Consider the following 18,889-nt stretch of genomic DNA (forward strand, 5'->3'; position numbering starts at 1 on the left):
AAAGGCAAATGAATGGGGAAAAAAAGAATTAAAACTTTAGAAAGGCTCGCCTCTAAAGGAAAAAATGCTCTAGTCTGTCCAATTTAACTCTTTATAACTTATTTTTGTTGTGATATGTATGTGTGCTAATGAGTGGGAGAGGCTAAATTTGGGAGTAGGTCCTCTCTTTCCACGGTGTAGAAGCAGGAGCCCTCTTGTTGGTTTTGCCATACTGCATACTTCAAGCCAGCTGGCCTGTAGGCTACCGGGGTTCTTCTGCCTCAGTCTCCTATCCTGCTGAAGAGATGATGGGAATATGACTCCTGACACCTCATTCAGCCCTTTACCTGGGTTTGGGGACTGTCTTAGTCAGTGTTCTATTGCTGTGAAGAAACACTGTGATACAGAGTTTGGAGTTTGCTAGTTTTTAGTCTTGCATTGGTTCACGATTTCCTTGCTATGCTTTCTTTTCTCCCTTTTGGAACAGTAATGTACATTTTGTGCCATGGAATTTTGGAAGTATGTGATCTGCTTTTTGATTTTGATTTTAGAGGGAATTACAGTTAAGAGGTTGCCTTGAGTCTCAGAAGAGACTGAATTTTGGACTTTTAAACAGGGTTAAGACTGATAGACTAAGGGGACTTTTGCAGTTGGACTCAATACAATTCTGCATTATGATATGGCTACAAGTCTATGGGGACCAGGGTTTGAATAGGAACAGACCTCCCTGGCTTATGTCTCTTACCATCTTTCTGACCCATCTTCAGTGTGGTCCATAAATTTTTTGTTTATTTTTCTTTTTCATTTTTTTGAGACAGGGTTTCTCTGTGTAATTTTGGCTGTTCTAGACTCTCTCTGTAGATTAGGCTGGCCTAGAACTCACAGAGATCCACCTGCCTCTGCCTCTCTGAGTGCTGGGATTACAGGCATGTTTCACTGTATCTGGCTCCCAAAACTCTTAAGAGAAGTATATGGGTTTGTCCATGGCCATAATGTTTTAGAAAGAAAATCCATGATAATTTATCATTTCCCTTTTGAGAAACAGCAGTGAATTTTATCTTTAAATGTTGTTGCAAATAGGAATGGAATTAAAGCACAAATCGACAGCCAACAGCTGTCCTTTTAACGTGAAGTGGGGAGTGCGCGGCAGTGAGGACTGCGTCCAACCACCACTTGAGAGTAAGACTTTTATAAAACTTCAGCTTTAAAGAAGTGTTTTCTGTCTCACCAAAATAGATCACTGCTTCCAACTCATCTTGATGAAAGCCTACTCAGATGGAGTATTTATACCCTACTTCAGTTGTATATGGAGCTGGGTCTATGTTCTACCTCACGCTGAATCGGAGAGTTCTAAAGCTGGAAGGACCTTTAAAAGTAATTAGAAAATGGAAACTCTAGAAGACAGGAAATAATCCCTGCTAGCATTACTTGGGACTTGTGTGTGAAATGCCCATTTGGTGGGATTTTTTTTTTTTGTCTTTTTGAGACAGGGTTTCTCTGTGTAGCCTTGGCTGCACTGGACTCACTGGACTCTAATTCACAGACTCTGCCTCCCTGAGTGCTGGGATTACAGGTGTGCATCATGGCTCCCAGCTTCGGTGGGATTTCTTGATTTTGGAACTACAGACATTTCAGATGATTTTATTATTATTTTTATAGAGGGCTGTCTTGTTCCTATGAGATCTTTGGTAACATCTCTGGCATCTATTCACTAGGTTCCAGTAGTATCCAACAGCCATAGCTGTAACACACACACACACACACACACACACACACACACACACACACACAGCACAAGAGTATCCTTTAGCTATGACAGCCAAAATGGCTCCAGGCATTGCCAAATGTCTTCTAGGTGACACTTGAGAACATCTTCCACCCAACCCTTTAAAATATTCCTGAGTCAAGACAATATTATGATACCCAGTTAACAGACAGAAAACCTGAGCTTTAGAAGATTAAATGACTTATTCCTGGTCATAGAGACAAAAAATGACAGAACCAGGACTCCTGCGTAGAATTCCACATGCTGGTCAGAGAAACTGTCAACAAGCACAACTTTAAATATCAGGTGTCCTGCCAAGCTCTTTACATGTATATCCTCATGAAAGTCTCACATCTACTGCAAGAAGAAGGCACAGTCATAGCTCCCGGGTTCCTTCGAAGCAAACAAAGTTATCAAGCCTTCATGACCTTGGCCAAAGTTAGACAGCTAAGAGATTGTGATTTTGAATTGGACTGTTGGATCCCACTGTTTGCATTCTCAATAACACTGTTCAAGACTGAGGACTGGCTATACTGTACTTTTTGCCAAGGAAGGGTGGGAAAGCATGAGAAACATCCAAATTGCATTGCTCACTCGTTCACTAATTGCATCACGTGGAGGCAGTCCACCACACTCTGAAGAGGAGGGCCTCACATTCTGCTCTCCCAATGCCTACCTGTGCAGCTCTGGACAAACTATGTATATTCTCTGAGCCTCAAGTTCCATTTCCCTCACCAGTAAAAATGAGCACAACTCTTAAGATTATTACAAAAACAAAATGATGTGTTGTGTTGAAAATGTATGGATACAGTTTGAGGAGGGGCCTCAGTGGGTAAGAATGCTGACCTCCATCACTCACAAAAGAAAAAGCGTGGTTCTTAGTGCCTCAGTCAATGTCAGTGCTCCTGTGCTCTGTGCACACAGTGCATGCCACACATGCAGAAAACACAGGGGAAAGACTGAGCACATAGAGAGTGATCAATAAAAATGCTAATCACTGCTATTATTGTTACTGCTACTTCCCAGAAGGAACCGAGCTGGATAAATTCTGAATACATGCAGAGCTAAATAATATGGAAACAGATAATAAGAAAAATCATCCTGCAAGGAAAATGCAATTGAAATGCCAGAACAATCCCTAGGCAGTATGACAGGATCGCATTTACCTGCTGTTCCATATGTTAGCTTTTAAAGGAAAAAAAGCCCCACAATAACTCATGTTTGTCATTAGATTTTAAAAAAACATACCACTTTGACTTCATGTTGGTAAATGCAACAGAATACACTTACATCACAAATTGCGCTCTCAGGAAACTGAAATACATCGACCATTTTCTAGATTTCTTGTTATCAGTTTTGTCTGTTTCTACTCTGAGGACTTGGGGGCGAAGAAGAAAACAACTTCTGTTGCTAGGAACATTTCAGAAAATGAAGATATACCTCTGCCCACAGAAGTGCTCCCTTGAAAACCAAATTACACACAGATATATGACTGAGTCTAAAGATGTTTGTCAAGGCTAGTCATTTCGATTCTGAATTCAGCTACAGATGCTAAACACAGAGGGGAAGGGAAGATTGTGCGAATAATCTCAATTCTTTGTCTCAAGGCAGCTTTGCCTCTCTGCACTGAGTTTGCTAGATTTTTATTTCTTTTTATGTAGATTGGTCAGATGGTCTAAGACTCATGTGGAAGGTTATGTTTATTAGCTGGAGGGGGGTCAAGGCTTAGCATTGGAAGCCATATTAGTCTTATCATTAAGTTATTCCTTCATGAATTCTGTAGGACTAGTAAGTGTGCCCTCATTTGCTGGCTTGTTCAGCTTTCTTCTGGCTTGGGAGATTAAATTTAAAAGAGTAATACATTTGAAAAGCACTGTAGTCTGTGTGAGACTAACCAGACCAATCTTTTAGGGAAATAATCAGGATAATTTATCTAAAGACAATAGAGCATAGCAGTCAACTGGGGGAGAGGAGCGCTTCGGGGTTTCTGGGAGTGGTTCAACCCCCAGTTCTGCTATTTAACTGGAACGAAAGCAACTTAAGGAAGAATAATATATTTTGTATCTCCGTTCAAGAGCACTGGCAGTCTGTCATGGTGGGGATGTCAGGGCAGCAAAAGTTTGAGGTCATGGTGCATCTGCAGTCAGGAAACAGAAGGCGATGAATTCTGGTGTTCAGCTTTCTTTCTCCTTTGTATTCAGTCTGATATCTCAGTCCATGGAATGGTGCCACTCACATTTAGGATGAGTTTCCCTACCTCACTTAACCTAATCTAGAAGTCTGTTGTAGACATGCCCAGACAAAATTGTCTCCTAGGCAATTTTGGATCCTTTTTCATAGGTAATCAATATCAATCACTTCAATGGGCTAGCCTAGTAACTTGTTTCTAACCAAAAGAATACAGCATAGATAATGGGATGTCACTTCTGTGATCAGGTTGTACAAGAAGTTCATTCTGGTTCTTTGCTGGCATTGATGGAGTGAGCATTTGTGTTCCATGGACAGGGAGCCAACAGGTGACTTAGGCTCTCGGGAACCAATCACTGAGAAAATGAAAACATCCAACAACGAAGTAAGTGAACCTGAAAGCAGATCTTTTCCTTATCAAATCTTAACAGGAGGCCCCAGCCCTGGATGGTGCCTTGATCTTAGCCTCTTGCAAGCCCCAAAACAGAAGATGATGTCTGCCTGTAATTCCAACACTCAAGAGACTGACGGGCAGTTTGAAGCCAGCAGTGTGATAATAGCAAGGATCTGTTTTTAAAATTAAATGCATTAAACAAGAAAATCAATAAAGAGTAAATAAATATGTGTTGTGTTAAACTGCTAAATCCTGCTATCTTGTTTTGTAGCAGCGGGCAACTAGTACAGCAGCTGTGCCATCTCCTTATTTGAAGATTGGAATGATGATACCTAGATCTTAGGGTATCATTCAGCATCAATATGCTGAATGCTTAACACTGTATCTGGTACCTTGTGAAATTTAAACTGTACTATTATTTTATTCACAACATTATGTATGCCTGGTGCATGTTTATGTAAGCCAATGTTTAGAAACCACATATCAGGTGATTCTATGTGCCACTGTAGGTACAGTCAGGCTTCTACTGCATATCCTTTGTACACTGAGGGTGAGGGAGAGAGCTGTATCTGGCTAGCTGCCAGGAGAAAGGAGATCCCAAAGGGAGGCACCTAAAAGCAAGAGTTCCACAGAAAATCCCAGCAGAGAAAAGAGCATATGGACTTGGCTAGTCAGCTGTTTCCCTTGTGGCTTATAGGACAGTTTGGCAAAAGCATTGGTAATTAGGAAGGCCTGGGTGTCATTTGTGGGCACGGAAGGGCACTCTTCAATACATTTCTTGGCATGTATTTTAGTAAGTTATCAAACAGGAACACCAGTAGTTTTCAGTTGTTCCATTCATGAACTAAAACTGTTGGGGGATGGTTCTGTGCACTGTATATTCAAATGCTGATTTCTGTATCTAAAGTTCTGTTTGCAGATCAGACTTTGGTGTTGTAATTTTTATAAAGTATCTCCTGTCTCAATGTTGTATAAAAATTGTTCTCCATCACCTCTGATAAAAGCTGAACAGACAACGGCTGGTGAGAAGAATTAAGGTGAGACTTATGATCACAGGGAGAGAGAGTCACCATGAAGACGTGGGTGGAGAAAGAACAGCCAAGGCAAGACTAAGATGGTAGGTAATGGGCTGCATGGCAGGAAGTAGGCCAGGCCAGCATAGTCAGTTTGGAATAGTTCAGTAGCTGCTCAGCTATATTGCCTCAAGCTTTTAATAAATATAGAAGTCTCCAGGTCATTATTGAGAGCAAGGGCGGACATAGAAAGCCTTTAATTCTACAAAGAACCATAAGAAATGACTGATATTTAACCATTTTTAACTTACAGATATTGCAATTTTATATAGTTCTACATAAAAGAACAGCATTTGAGATAATTTTAAAATCCTAGTGGGAGTATGTATCAGCCGAACTTTCACCTCACACTCACAAACATACATGTACATATAGTTATGTCTCTATATCCCTGGATTTCATAACTTCAGATTCAACCATAGATTAAAATACTTGAATTTTGTGTCTATTTTGCATACTTTATTGTATGGCCTAGACAACAAACAATAATATTCATTATTACATAATATTTTATTGTATAAGGCATTGGGAGTAACCTAGATATGATTTAAAGTATAGAAGAGGTATCCCAGAGGCAGAAAGACACACAGGGTATATACTCACTTACAGGTGGATATTAGGCATAAAATATAAGATAATCATACTAAAATCTGTACACCAAACAAAGCTAAGCAAGAAGGAGGATCCTGGGTAAGATGCTCAATTTTTATTGAGAAAGGCAAATGGGATAGACATCGGAAGAGGGAGAAAACAGGAAACAGGACAGGAGCCTACCACAGAGAGCCTCTGAAAGACTCTACCCAGCAGCGTATCAAAGCAGATGCTGAGACTGATAGCCAAACTTTGGGCAGAGTGCAGGGAATCTTATGAAAGAAGAGGGAGATAGAAATACCTGGAGGGAACAGGAGCTCCACAAGGAGAGCAACAAAATCAAAATATCTGGGCCCAGGGGTATTTTCTGAGACTGATACTCCAACCAAGGGCCACTCATGGAGATAACCTAGAACCCTGGCACAGGTGTAGCCCATGGCAGCTCAGCATCCAAGTGGGTTCCCTAGTAAGGGGAAGAGGGGCTGTCTCTGATATGAACTCAGTGGCTGGCTCTTTGATATAGTTATGTCTTTGATATAGTTATACCTCTCCCCCGCAACCGAGGGGAGAGCCCTCTTACCAGGGCACAGAGGAAGACAATGCAGCCAGTCCTGATGAGACCTGATAGGCTAGGGTCACATAGACTGGGAGGAGGACCTCCCCTACCAGTGGACATGGGGAGGGTCATGGGAGGGGAAGATGGAGGGAGGGCAGGATTGGGAGAGGATGAGGGAGGAGACAAGGGAGGGAGTTACATTTGGGATACAAAGTGAATAAATAATAATAAATTTTAAAAAGAAGAGGATGTGTGTAGATTATATGCAAATGCTAGGTCACTCTGTATAATGCTGGGCATCTTGTGGGGAAACTGGCGCCAGTCCCCTGAGAATATTGATGGGCAACTGCACATATGGCTGTATGTATATAATAGCATTCTTCTCTTGCCTTTTAAATACTTTTATTTGATCGGAATTTGTGACAATTTCATATACAATGTGCTGTGATTACACTCACCCACCTATTTCTACCCCTCATTCTCCTCTCACGCCCACATTCTGCCTCCTTCTAGCTAGTCCCCCTTTTATCCTTATGTCCCTTCTTTCCTGCACAGGCAGTCACAGCTGTGATGTGTCCATGATTTCAATTGCCCCTGTTATATGCAGAAGACACTACCCCTCTGCCCCCTTCCCCATCCTTCAGATCCTGCAGACTTCCACCCTCTTCTATAATGTCCCATGGGCCTCAGAGGCAGTGACCAAGGCTGAGAACTACACTAGTCTTTGAGTATTAATATAAATTTTAAAGGGTAATTCAACTACATGTCCATGTGGCAAAGCCTCAGTAGTAAGTCCTCACATAGCCTTGGACCCTCACCCGGACATGGGTTTCTGCCTAGTTCTACAGTGCCAGGCATGCTTTCCCTCCTGTTGAGTGTCAAGAATATTCTGGTTAGCCCCCCTCCCCCGAGGCAGTCACATCACCATTGCACCAGGAGACTTTTTTGCCAAGCAGTTCAGTATTTCCTTGGTGGCTAAGAATGTCAACCATTTTTTAAAATGTTATTTATATTTCATAGTCATTCATGGTTTATCTTCTAAGAACTTCAATTTCACAACCTATTTTTAAGTTTCCCCATTAATTAATTTATTTACTTTATATCCAGATTGATGTCACCCTCTCTCTTCTCATCCTAGCTCCCTCCTTAAGCCCTCCTTTCCCCATTCCACTAATTCTCCTCAGAGAATCCAGCTACAAGAAAGAGATCCAAAGGCAGGAAACAGAGTCAGAGATAGCCTTTGCTCTAGTTGTTAGGGACCCACATGAAGACATATGTGCAGGAGTCCTAGGTCCACACATGCTGTTTGGTTGGTGGTTCAGCCTCTGTGAGCCCCCAAAGGCCCAGATTAGTTGACTCTGTAGGTCTTTTTGTGGTGTCCTTGACCCCTCCGGCTCCCTCAATCCTTCCTCCCACTCTTCCACAAAACTCCCCGAGCTCAGCTTATTGTTTGGCTGTGGGTCTCTGCACCTATTTTTATCAGATGCTGGATGAAACCTTTCAGAAGACAGTTATGCTAGGCACCTGTCTACAGTCATAGCAGAGTATCATTAATAGTGCCAGGGGTTGGCTCTCTCCCATGGGGTGGGTCTCAAGTTGGACCAGTCACTGGTTTGCCATTCCCCTAATCTCTGCTCCATCTTAATCCCTACACTTCTTGTAGGAAGGGCAAATTTTGGATGGAAGGATTTATAGGTGGATTGAGATACCCCTTCCTCCACTGGAAGTCTCTTCTGGGTACAGGAGGTAGTGACTTCAGGCTCCTTAACCCCTGCTGCTAGGAGTCTCAGCTAAAGTACTCACAAACCGAATCCAAGAACATCAAAAACATCATCCACCATGATCAAGTAGCTTCATTCCAGGGATACAGGGGTGGTTCAACATATGAAAATCCATCAATGTGATCCACATATAAACAAACTGAAAAGAAAAAAACATGATCATCTCATTAGATGCTGAAAAAAATCCTTGATAAAATCCTTTACGTTTAAAGTCTTGGAGAGATCAGGGATACAAGGCACATACCTAAACACAATAAAGACAATATACAGCAAGCCATTAACCAACATCAAATTAAATGGAGAGAAACTTAAATCAATTCCACCAAAATCAGGGACAAGACAAGGCTGTCCACTATCTCAGTATCTATTTAATATAGTACTTGAAGTTCTAGCTAGAGCAATAAAACAACCAAAGGAGATCATAGAGGTATAAATTATTTTCTTTTATAAAATAGTTGATTATTAGCAGGATATATGCATACCACAGCATATGCAGGCCAAAGAACAACTTCCATGAATCCATGCTCTTCTTCTACCAAGGAATTCCAGGGATCAGCCTGTCATTCACAGGATTAAAAAAAAATCATTTTTCTTTGAGTAAATGATGCAATTCTTCTGCTTTCTTTTCAACCCCAGATATTCTGCCTTCCATATAGCCCATTCTATAGGTGAGACTTTTCACTGAATTTTTTTAATTGACTTACTGATTTTTTTTTCTTTCCAGCTTCATTTGTATTTGCATTTTCTTCAGTGTTTTTATCTATTGAATTCAATTTTCCTGAACTTTCTTTCGTATTTTCATTAGGATATTTGTGTTCTCTTAGAATTCACAGAGGGATTTAGCCTCTCATCTTTGTTTAAGTGTTTATTTATGTCCTCTTCAAAGTCTCTGAACATATTTATAACTTTAAAATAATCATTTGACATGAGTTCAGTCTAAATTATTCTCACTGGGGATCCTGAAAATGGAATTGATGACATATGAGGATGCTGTCTGCCCTCAGGATTGTAAACATCAGCAAGTATAATCAAGACAAAAACTCAATTTGATTTCTTCTGTGTTGACTAAGGACTCTGAGTGTCATGATGATCTGTCCTGGATTCTTGCTATGTTCTAAGCATCCTGGGAGCTAGTATCTCTACAAAGAACTTAGACTATACATTCAATGGATACTTGAGAGGACCAATTTAAGGTGAAAACTTGATTTCCTTTATTCTTACTGAGAAAGGAGGCAAGGCCATTCTATCACTACACTTAATAAATGTAATAACACTAAGATGCATTTTAGGAGGATGGAGTCACTATTCATGTTTTTTAAAAAGTAGATTGGTGAGTAACCAGAAGCCCCTCTAATCATCCTTGCATGATAACCTACAAGGGAGTGCTTCACAATGCAGGGAGAGGAAAACAATGAATGAATAGAAACTCACAGGGATTGATTAAATTCAAGTTACTAGATGAAAAAAAATCTAAATGTCAGGATTCTTCCAGCCTCTCTGCCCAAGGGACCTTTGGACTGTGCCCTGCTGAAAGCTCATTGGTGGATTTTAGAACTGCAACCACAACAAGCCCATTATTGAACAATTACTATATATAATGATATATGCATTAAATACTCCAAGTCACCAAATTCTCCAAGGATCTCTGTAGTTAAAGACAGCAAGTGCCATTTCACAGGTGAGATAAACAGAATTTGCTGTGATTAATGACACTGCCTCAGTTCAAAGAGCTAACAGCAAATAGAATAAATATTGCCATGTGACCTGTACTCTAGGTTCTGTGATTCAGCAGCCCAGAGGTAAGTCAGCTGCTGCTTGGTAATTAAACAAGGATGTCAGGTGGACACACATTCGCAAAGCAAGGCTTAAGAATCTTATATTGGGCATGGGTCTTATATACACAGTGTAGTCCTAGTGTTTGGGAGGCTGAGACAGGAAGATTGCTTGAACTCAGGAGTTCTAAGTCAGTGTGGGCAACATAGTGGGATCCTTCCTCTCAAAATAAAAAGTCCTAAGAAACTCTTACAAACAAACAGTAGACAAGAAAGTCAGTCTAAAAAAAAAAATTCTAAAGAGCACTGGTGTGGAAATTGACATCAAAACCAATGACTTGAGACCCACCCCATGGGGAGACAGCCAAGCCCTGACCCTCTGCTATGCTTGTAGACAAGGTCCTAGTATAACTGTCCTCTGAGAGGCTTCATGCAGCAGCTGATGGAAACAGATGCAGAGACTCACAGCCAAACAATAGGCAGAGCTCAGGGAGTGTTGTGGAGTGAGAGGAAGGACTGAGGGAGCCAGAGGGTTCAAGGCCACCACAAGAAGACCTACAGAGGCAACTATTCTGAGCCCATGGGGGCTCCCAGAGACTGAAGCACCAACCAAAGAGTGGTTCATGGGCTGCACCTAGCCCCTACACATATGTAGCAGATGTGCAGCTTTTTCTTCATGTGAGTTCCCTAACAATCAGAGTGGGGACTGTCTCTGTTGCCTGCTTGTGAATCACTTTCCTCTAACTGGGCTGCCTCATATGGCCTCAGTGGGAGAAGATGCACTTAGTCCCGCTTTGACTTGATATGCCAGGGTGGGACGGTACCCACAGAGGGGAGGCCCTCTTTAGAGAAGGAAAGAAAAAGGAGGGGTGAGGGTAAGACTGGAGGAGAAGAGGGAGGGGCTTTGATCAAGCTGTAAAATAATTAAATAAATTAATTAATGAAAAAATACATCAAAGGGCAGGAAACAGCCATCTTGGGAAATTATAGGCAAGTTACCTTGGGCTCTGTGAGCTTAATTATAAAAAGGAAAGAAAATTTGTTTTAGTAATAAAACAAGAAAATACACATGAATTATCTTAGTAGGCACTTATAAAAAACAATTATATATTATGACACTCAAAATAGTTTTATTTTCAGTGACAAAAAACAGATGAGCTAACAATTTGCTGAAAGGGTTATAGAAATTTCTAAATGGTTCAAGGACACATCCATTACTGCTAAAGGATGCAGGTCTAGTTTGGGAGTTTCCAAAAACTTATCTCATGAGAGTGGAAGTGTTATTGCCACCAACCCATTAACTTCATCACTGGAATGACACAGTAAGAGTAAGCCAGGCCTAGTGGCATAGGCTAGTAATCTCAGCACTGCAGAGAAGATAGGAGGGTGGAAGGCCAGCCTATGCTTCATATTGAGAGCTCAAAACAGCAAAGCCAAACAGAACAGAGAGCTCTCATTATTGTTGTTGTTGCTCCTGTTTTCAAGCACATATGACATTTCCAGTTCTAAAGAAAAAAAAGTGTTGTGGTTAATTTAAAGGTAGGGTCTAATGATGTTTTTAATTATTACAGCAGTATTATCTAACCCTCTATCACAATCAATAAAAGACACAGGCACCTGATAAATTTTTAGAATAGCTTTATATTACTTGGGGCATGGCAGATATTACCCTCTGAGCTTTCTTTATCTCCCAAGCCGCATCCCATGCCATGTACTCTAATAATTTCTATATGGGCTACTTCCCATCCATAATACCAAAATACTTGATAATGTTCTTCATCTGGGCTGCTTTCCTCCATGCATGCCTATCTGGCCGTGTGCTTCTCTGTACATTAAGACTCCCCGCTTTCTCCCTCCCTCCTCCCGTACCTGTACCTGTCTCTTTCTTCTGTCCCCAAAGCCCACAAATCTTACCACACTGCCTTCCCTTGGCCCTGCCCAGCTAAGGCTCTTTATTGGTCAAACAAGTATAATTTTTTTAAGCAAGATTTACACAAGAACAGGTGTACGTGAGGATATGCTCATCTGGGCAGCAACCAGACTTTGGGGGCCAGTAATTAGCATCAGAATTATAGGCACCTGACCAACCCTCAACAAACAAGTTATTTCCTTCTCCCTCAAAACACACATAGAAAAACAACCAAACGGCAACAACAACAAACAAAAACAGAAACAGGTCAGTGGCTGTGAAAATGACTTAATGAATTGCTTTACAAGCATGAGAGTCTGAGTTCAAGCCCCAGCACTGACATAAAAATGCTGGCCTAGTACTTCTGTGTTGGAGAGGCCCAGACAGTAAACTCCTGGGGTTCACAGATACCCTAATCTACTTGGTGAGCTCTATTTAAAAATACACTGTTGCCCTCCGGCCACCATGCATATGTGGCCATCTACATGGAAACAAACAGGATTATATACATGTGTACACAAGAACATGGCAGAGACCAAATCTGCAAAAGTGAAAACCCTGTACACACAGGACTTCCCTCGGTCCCTGACTCCAACCATTCCCTGTGTAAGTCAGGACTGAGTGAGGTGAGGGACATTTGATTTGTATACAGGGCACTGAGGAGACACATCGTGCTTTCAACTTGCTGTGAGGATATTGTCCTCCGTTCCAGACAACATCAACTTATACTATGTCTCCAACTCTGGGATTTCAACATTTTGGAAGAAAACTCTCTTGGGGTTCATGAACCCCAAAAGACCAGGAATAAATAGACTCTGCTGTAAATACATGAGGTTTTTTAATTGTATACATGTTCGAACACAGGAGGCAAACCTCTTGTGGAAACAGAAGAGGAATGAGGTCCCAAGGTCTAGGGGTACAGAGTTTTTAAGGGAAAAAAAAAACGCAAGCAGTGATGTACATGTTTTGTCATCACATGATTGGATAAATTTGGTATTACATGACTTTTGAAATGATTGGTCCACTTTAGGCGCCAAGACTACAAACAGTTCTGGCCTGGTCATATAGGCTAGTTTCCTAGCAACTGTGTAATTTAGAGATCAGGGAAAGAATGCAGTTAAAATAAGTTCTACCCCTCAGGGCATTACTGGACAAGTCTCCATCCAGCGAACCTTAGTTCAGGCCTTAAACTTTAATAATAGCCGCTTTTCATCTCTCACTCTTATAGTCCGTACTGAAAGAAACAGAACCAATAGCATGTAGCTATATCCATAAATGGGCTTGTTTGAAGGAATTTGCTCATGTGATTATGGAAGCAAGCAAGTCCAAAATCTACAGTGAGGATTGGCAGGTTGGTGCCACCAGGATGAGCACGGAAGGCTCTGGATGAGCATTGGTTCTCACTTCAGGCTCAAGCTGTCCGCTGGGCTCAATTACTCTTGCTTGGAAAAACATTAGTCTCTTAGTCATCAAGCTCTTCAACCAACTGAATGAAGCCAATGATGATCAGTACTTGACATGATCTAGAGCTGTCTAGGAAACAAGCCTCTGCGCATGGCTGTGAGGGGATCCAGCATGGGTTAGCTAAGGTGGGAAGACAGACCTGAGCTAAATATTGAACACCATCATCCCTGGACTGAAATCTTGGACTGAACGAAAAGGACAGGTAAGCTGAGTACCAGCGTTCACCTTTCTCTGCTTCCCGACTGCAGATGCAATATGTCGAGCTGCCTCACATTCCTGCCATCATGCTTTCCCGTCTCAGACTGTGAGTCAAAATAAACATTAACAAAAACTTAAATTGCTTCTTGTTTGGTGTATTAGTCACTTTTCTGTCACCATGATAAAATGCCTTGACCAGAGGCTACATATAAAGAATTTATCTGAGCTTACATTTCCTGAGAGACATCATGGCAGCAGGCAGCAAGTATGTGGCAGGAACAGCTGCAAGCTCACGTCTGGAATGGCAAGCAGGAAGCAGAGCAAACTTAGAATGGTGCAAGTCTTTGAACTCTCAAATGTCATCTTCAATGACATATTTTCTTCAATAAGGCCCATCTTCTAAGCCTCCCAAATAGAGCCATCAATTGGGGACCAAGTATTCAGGTGTCTGAGATTTGTGGGGGACATTTCTCACTCAACTATCAGATATAATAGTTGACAAGTACTGGATACAGTACTTGTTACAGCAAGGAGAAAGGTAACTGTGGTGGTTAGAAATGTTTTGCCACAGGCTCGTATATTTGAATGCTTGGTCACCAGGAAGTAGCACTATTTGACAGGGATTAGGAGATGGGACCTTGTTGGAGTAGGTGTGGTCTTCTTGGAGGAAGTGTGCCAATGAGGCTGGGCTTTTTGGTTTCAAAATCTTCAGTCAGGCCCAGTTTCTTTCTCTCTTCCTTTTGCCTGCAGATCTGGATAGAGAACTTTCAGGCACTCCTCCAGAACTGTATCTGCCTGTGTCCTGCCGCGCTTCTTGTCATGATGACAATGAACTAAGCCTCTGAAACTGTAAATGAGCCCCCAATTAAATGCTTTTCTTTGTAAGAGTTGCTGTGGTCATGGAGTCTCTTCACAGCAATAGAACAGTGACTAAGTAACTACTACAAGGTCCATCACACTAAGGAAGGTAAAACTTCACACTTCATAGGTAAACACAAAACTCATTCAAAATTATCGATTCAGAAATATCCAGAGCAATGCTTAACCAAATATCCTGGTTCTGTTGCCCAATAAAGTAGACATATAATTACAATTCTGCAGTCTCACCAAGAACATTGCTGTCTGTTAGAGCAAGGCACTTTTCTGTACAGGTAGCAGCTTCTTATGCACAGCTGAAATCTAGAAGCCAAGCTGGCTCACATCAACTTGGTTGGACCCACAGGCGAGGAAATTGAGACACAAGGGAGGGAAATGAGCACAAGGGCTTTACTATGGCAGGTGCTAGAACTGCGTGGTGACTATTCAGTTTCAAGGAGGAGGCAGACGATCTATAGAAAGTGGAAAGAGAATGACAAAAGCTCAGCTGCCTCATATCTTAGAGGATGAATGAAGGCAATTGTTCTGCTTGCTTGGAGGAGGGAGGCACTCGTACCGCCCAGGACAGGAACTTCTGTCTAGGAAGTATGTTTCAACTTTGACAAAACTGCAACACAAGCCAAGCAGAGCAAGTGGCATGCTTGTACTGGCTCCAGTGTTGGAGCCCCCAGGAAGAGCTGCCATCACCGTCACGCAAACTCCATGCCGAGGATAAGAAAGTCCATTCTCTAGAAAAGAGATCTGAACACTGTTTGCCTGAGAAAGATGGTTGATAGATGGCCTATTGTTTCAGACAGCCAAATAGATTATCTATTCCATTCCCCTGTAAGAATGATTATGTGGTGGGGTGGCATACCAGCCAGTGACTTCACTCTTCTAAAATCTACCCCTTATCCCTTTACTCCCAACCCTGGTGATATTTCTCCATCTTTTTTTTTTTTTTTCTGAGACAGATTTTCTCTGTATAGCCTTGGCTGACCTGGAATTCTGCAGACCAAGCTAGCTTCAAACTATAGAAATCCACCTGCCTCTGCCTCTGCCTCTCCAGTGCTGGGGTTAAAGGCATGCACCACCACCACCTGGCTAACAGTTCTCCTTTATAAAAGGCTCCTTTCAAATGTGCTGTGCAAAAAAAGAACTAGATCTACATATTTATTGAATTGAGAGACTTGTGGTTGCAAAAGTTACTGTCTGAGTCTTTGATTAGCTCTGCCTTAGGGGTGTAGCCTTACCAGGCCACAGAGGAAGATGATGCAGCCAGCCTTGAAGAGACCTGATAGGCTAGGGTCAGATAGAAAGGGAGGAGGACCTCCCCTATCAGTGGACTAGGGGAGGGGCATAGGTGGAGAAGAGGGAGGATGGGGGACTTGGAGGAGACAAGGAAAGGAGCTGGAGTGGGGATACAAAGTGAATAAATTGTAATAAATAAATATATTAATAAAATTTAAAAAATTAAAAAAAAAAGTTACTGCCTGAGAAGTAGGGACTGAGAAGCAGTAGACTGTAGCAGGAAGTGGTTAAGAGCAAGATTATGTCCAAGACACAGAAGAAGTTCTTTCTCCAGCCAGGCACTAACTTCTACAGTTCTCTCAATGACACCCCCCCCCCGTATTCTGCCACTTGTTAAGTTTCAAACCCAGGAAGAACAGCTGGGGTACCTATTAATTCAGGTTCCCACAGCAGTCTTCAGTTATCCATTATTGGGATGGCTGGTATAGCCAGCCCTCTACCCTGAACTCTCCAGCACAGGGCTGGCCTGCCCTTCATGTAGAGGCTCCTTCTTATATATTCCAGACATTTTGCTTTGGTTTCCTGGTGGCTGCCCTTGATTCCTCCTTCCCACCTTTCCCTTCCCCTCTCTCTCTCCCCACATGGCCCAGCTCAGTTGGTCATGCCTACTCTGGACTCTCATAGCTGTCTGACTCTGGCTTTGCTTTCCCACATATCAATAATAAACTTTCTCCTACACCATACCTAGGAGAAGTTATGTCCTTTACTTTCTGCTTTATTTCTTTTATTTCATCCACCACTAGCTGGGGCCAACTGTCCAACATGAGCCCATGGGAGACATTTTATGTGCAAATCACATTGTCTAAGATTCTTACTAACCCTACAACCCTAGGTATTGTTATTATTCTCGTTTGACAGGTAGGAAAACTGAGGTACAGAGAAACTAATTTTGAAGATCACATCTAAAGTAAGTGGTAGTATTAGGATGAACTCAGGCAGTGAGACATGAGCTCTTTTGCACTTCTGTTCTAAATCACTATGACCTATATATGACTTCAAGGTCACGGGACAGCCATCCTGGTTCTGTTTACCACACAAACATTTTAATACACTTCTTGAAAAGAGAAGTGTTCAAACTGCACAAGAGAATTTCACAAACTTGGCATATCCTAGGAATTCCCTATAGTGCTTAATCAAAACTTCCTCTTGTGGGAGATCTGAATTCAACATTTCTACCTTGAAATCTGGACTGGTAGCAAGTATGAGGGTTGTAGTTCAGTTTAAGGGCTTTTGAGCTGGACAGATTCCATTTTGCTTTGCTTGCCTGCAGTTCTTAGTTTTGAAGAGTTGTGTCCCTCCTTGAGCATAAGTTTCCCTATCTGACAAGTGTAGCCAATGAGTTAGTTATTGAGCTAAACACAAAGTGCTTAGGGCTATGCCCGCTGCACAGCAAGAGAAAACGGTGACAGTAACAGTGGCTCTGTCCAGGCAGTCCAGATGCCTTAAAGGCTCCCGAGATTATGGTAGGTAGTTTGGAAAGGTTGCAACATAAAGTTTAGGGCATAAGGTTGAAATGGAATTTCAGATAAACAAATTAAAAAATAATAACAGCATAAGTATCTCCCAAGTATTGCATGGGAGATACTAAACTTCTTTTTGCTGTTTTTGTTAGTCTGAAATCCCAAATTACGAAGCTGCCCTATGGTTGTCAACTCCAGACCTCAAAGCCTTAACACCCAGTCGGTCCCTGCGCAAGTGGAACCAAGACCTGAGGGGTGGCTTTTCCCTAGTCCCGCCCAGGCAGTACTAGCAGCACCCGGGGCAGCTCCGCCCTGCCTGTCCCTCCGAGCTGAGGGCGGGTTCCAGAAACTGTTTCAGGCGGGGCTGCGGGGCGGTGTGGAGGCGCTTCCTCCTCCCACAGAACGTGCCCTGGCAAGGCCAGAAAGCCGCTCGCCATGTCGGCTGCGGAGGCGGGGGACGTTTTCCACAGAGCCCGGGGCAGGACCCTGGACGCATTTTCCTCAGGTATTGCTTGGCTCTTCGCCCGGGAAGGGGGACTCCAGAGCTGCAGAACCTTCCGCGCGGGGAACCTTTCGGTCGCGGGCGCGCACTGCCAGCCGGACCCCTTCGCGGGTTGCGCACCGCACCGCACTGGGGACCAATGTGTGGGTCCCTCGCAGTGCTGGTTCTTCACTGGCCTTGACCTGACCTTGCAAACAGCAAACAAAACAAAACAAAAAACGGAAGTCGGGTGGAGCTGGCAGAGAAGTGAATAACTGCTTGGGCTCTGCCTTGGGACCAGTTTTCCGACTTCCTCAGTTTCCTCATCTGTAGAACCCGACCACAACGAACTCATGGGAGGCACCTGACAAGCGAGGGATGCGTGTCAGAGGTTGTTACAGTGGAAAGATTGTATTTTATATCCGGCTGTTTATTGTAACAGTAGAGGGGGAAGGCAGGCTGGGTCCGGGTAGCGGTCCTGGACTTTGGTCTTAGATAATCTGGCCCTCTGTCTGGTCTCAAAGGGAGCGTTAGCACAGTCAGAATATTACTGTAACCAAGGGTGGAACATATGCTATAGGTGTTAAGATAATGCTGGGCTAGAGCTGCTCAGAAGGAACGCGATTGGCTCCTGTTCCCCTCTGTTCAGTTGGGAACTTAGGGGTGAGTTTCTCTCAAGCTGTTAGTTTAGAACCACAGGAAATTTTATCTTTCTTGACTCATGTTTACCCTTTCTTACTCAGTTCTCATGCCTCTAATTTGCCTGAACTGCTCTGAAAAAGAAGCAGGCCGGTTCCAAACCCTGGAGGGCCTTGGCACCTGTTCTTCTCTTTCACAGCCCGTTGGGACTGGGAAGTCTGGCTCCTTTTCAACCTTCACATCCTCATTTCCTCAGACTTACTCTGGCTATAGCCAAAGAAGATTAACATTACAATTCTCTGTTAGGCCTTTGGTTCTTTTCCCTCTTTGCAATTCAAGATTTTGCACAGGTTGTGCACAGCCAAAAATCCACTTGTGGACTGGGGAAAAAAAATCTGCGGTATATTTTCTGCAAATTTAATGTGTGTGTGTGTGTGTGTGTGTGTGTGTGTGTGTGTGTGTGTGTGTGTGTGT

The 18,889-nt window shown here is 42.7% G+C and overlaps 1 protein-coding gene across 1 annotated transcript in view; it reads left to right on the forward strand.

Annotated features, from left to right (window-relative positions):
• Positions 1–17,650: 17,650 nt before the first annotated feature.
• Positions 17,651–18,889, forward strand: part of Cpped1 (calcineurin like phosphoesterase domain containing 1) — a 104,332-nt gene continuing 103,093 nt past the window's right edge. The window contains exon 1 of the mRNA XM_055597770.1: positions 17,651–17,800. Within this exon, the coding sequence (XP_055453745.1) occupies positions 17,731–17,800 (70 nt within the window). The 5' untranslated portion in view covers positions 17,651–17,730. The remainder of the gene's footprint in view (positions 17,801–18,889) is intronic.

Source organism: Psammomys obesus, unplaced genomic scaffold, assembly GCF_907164565.1.
Source record: "Psammomys obesus unplaced genomic scaffold, mPsaObe1.curated_primary_1811, whole genome shotgun sequence".
NCBI lineage: Eukaryota > Metazoa > Chordata > Mammalia > Rodentia > Muridae > Psammomys > Psammomys obesus.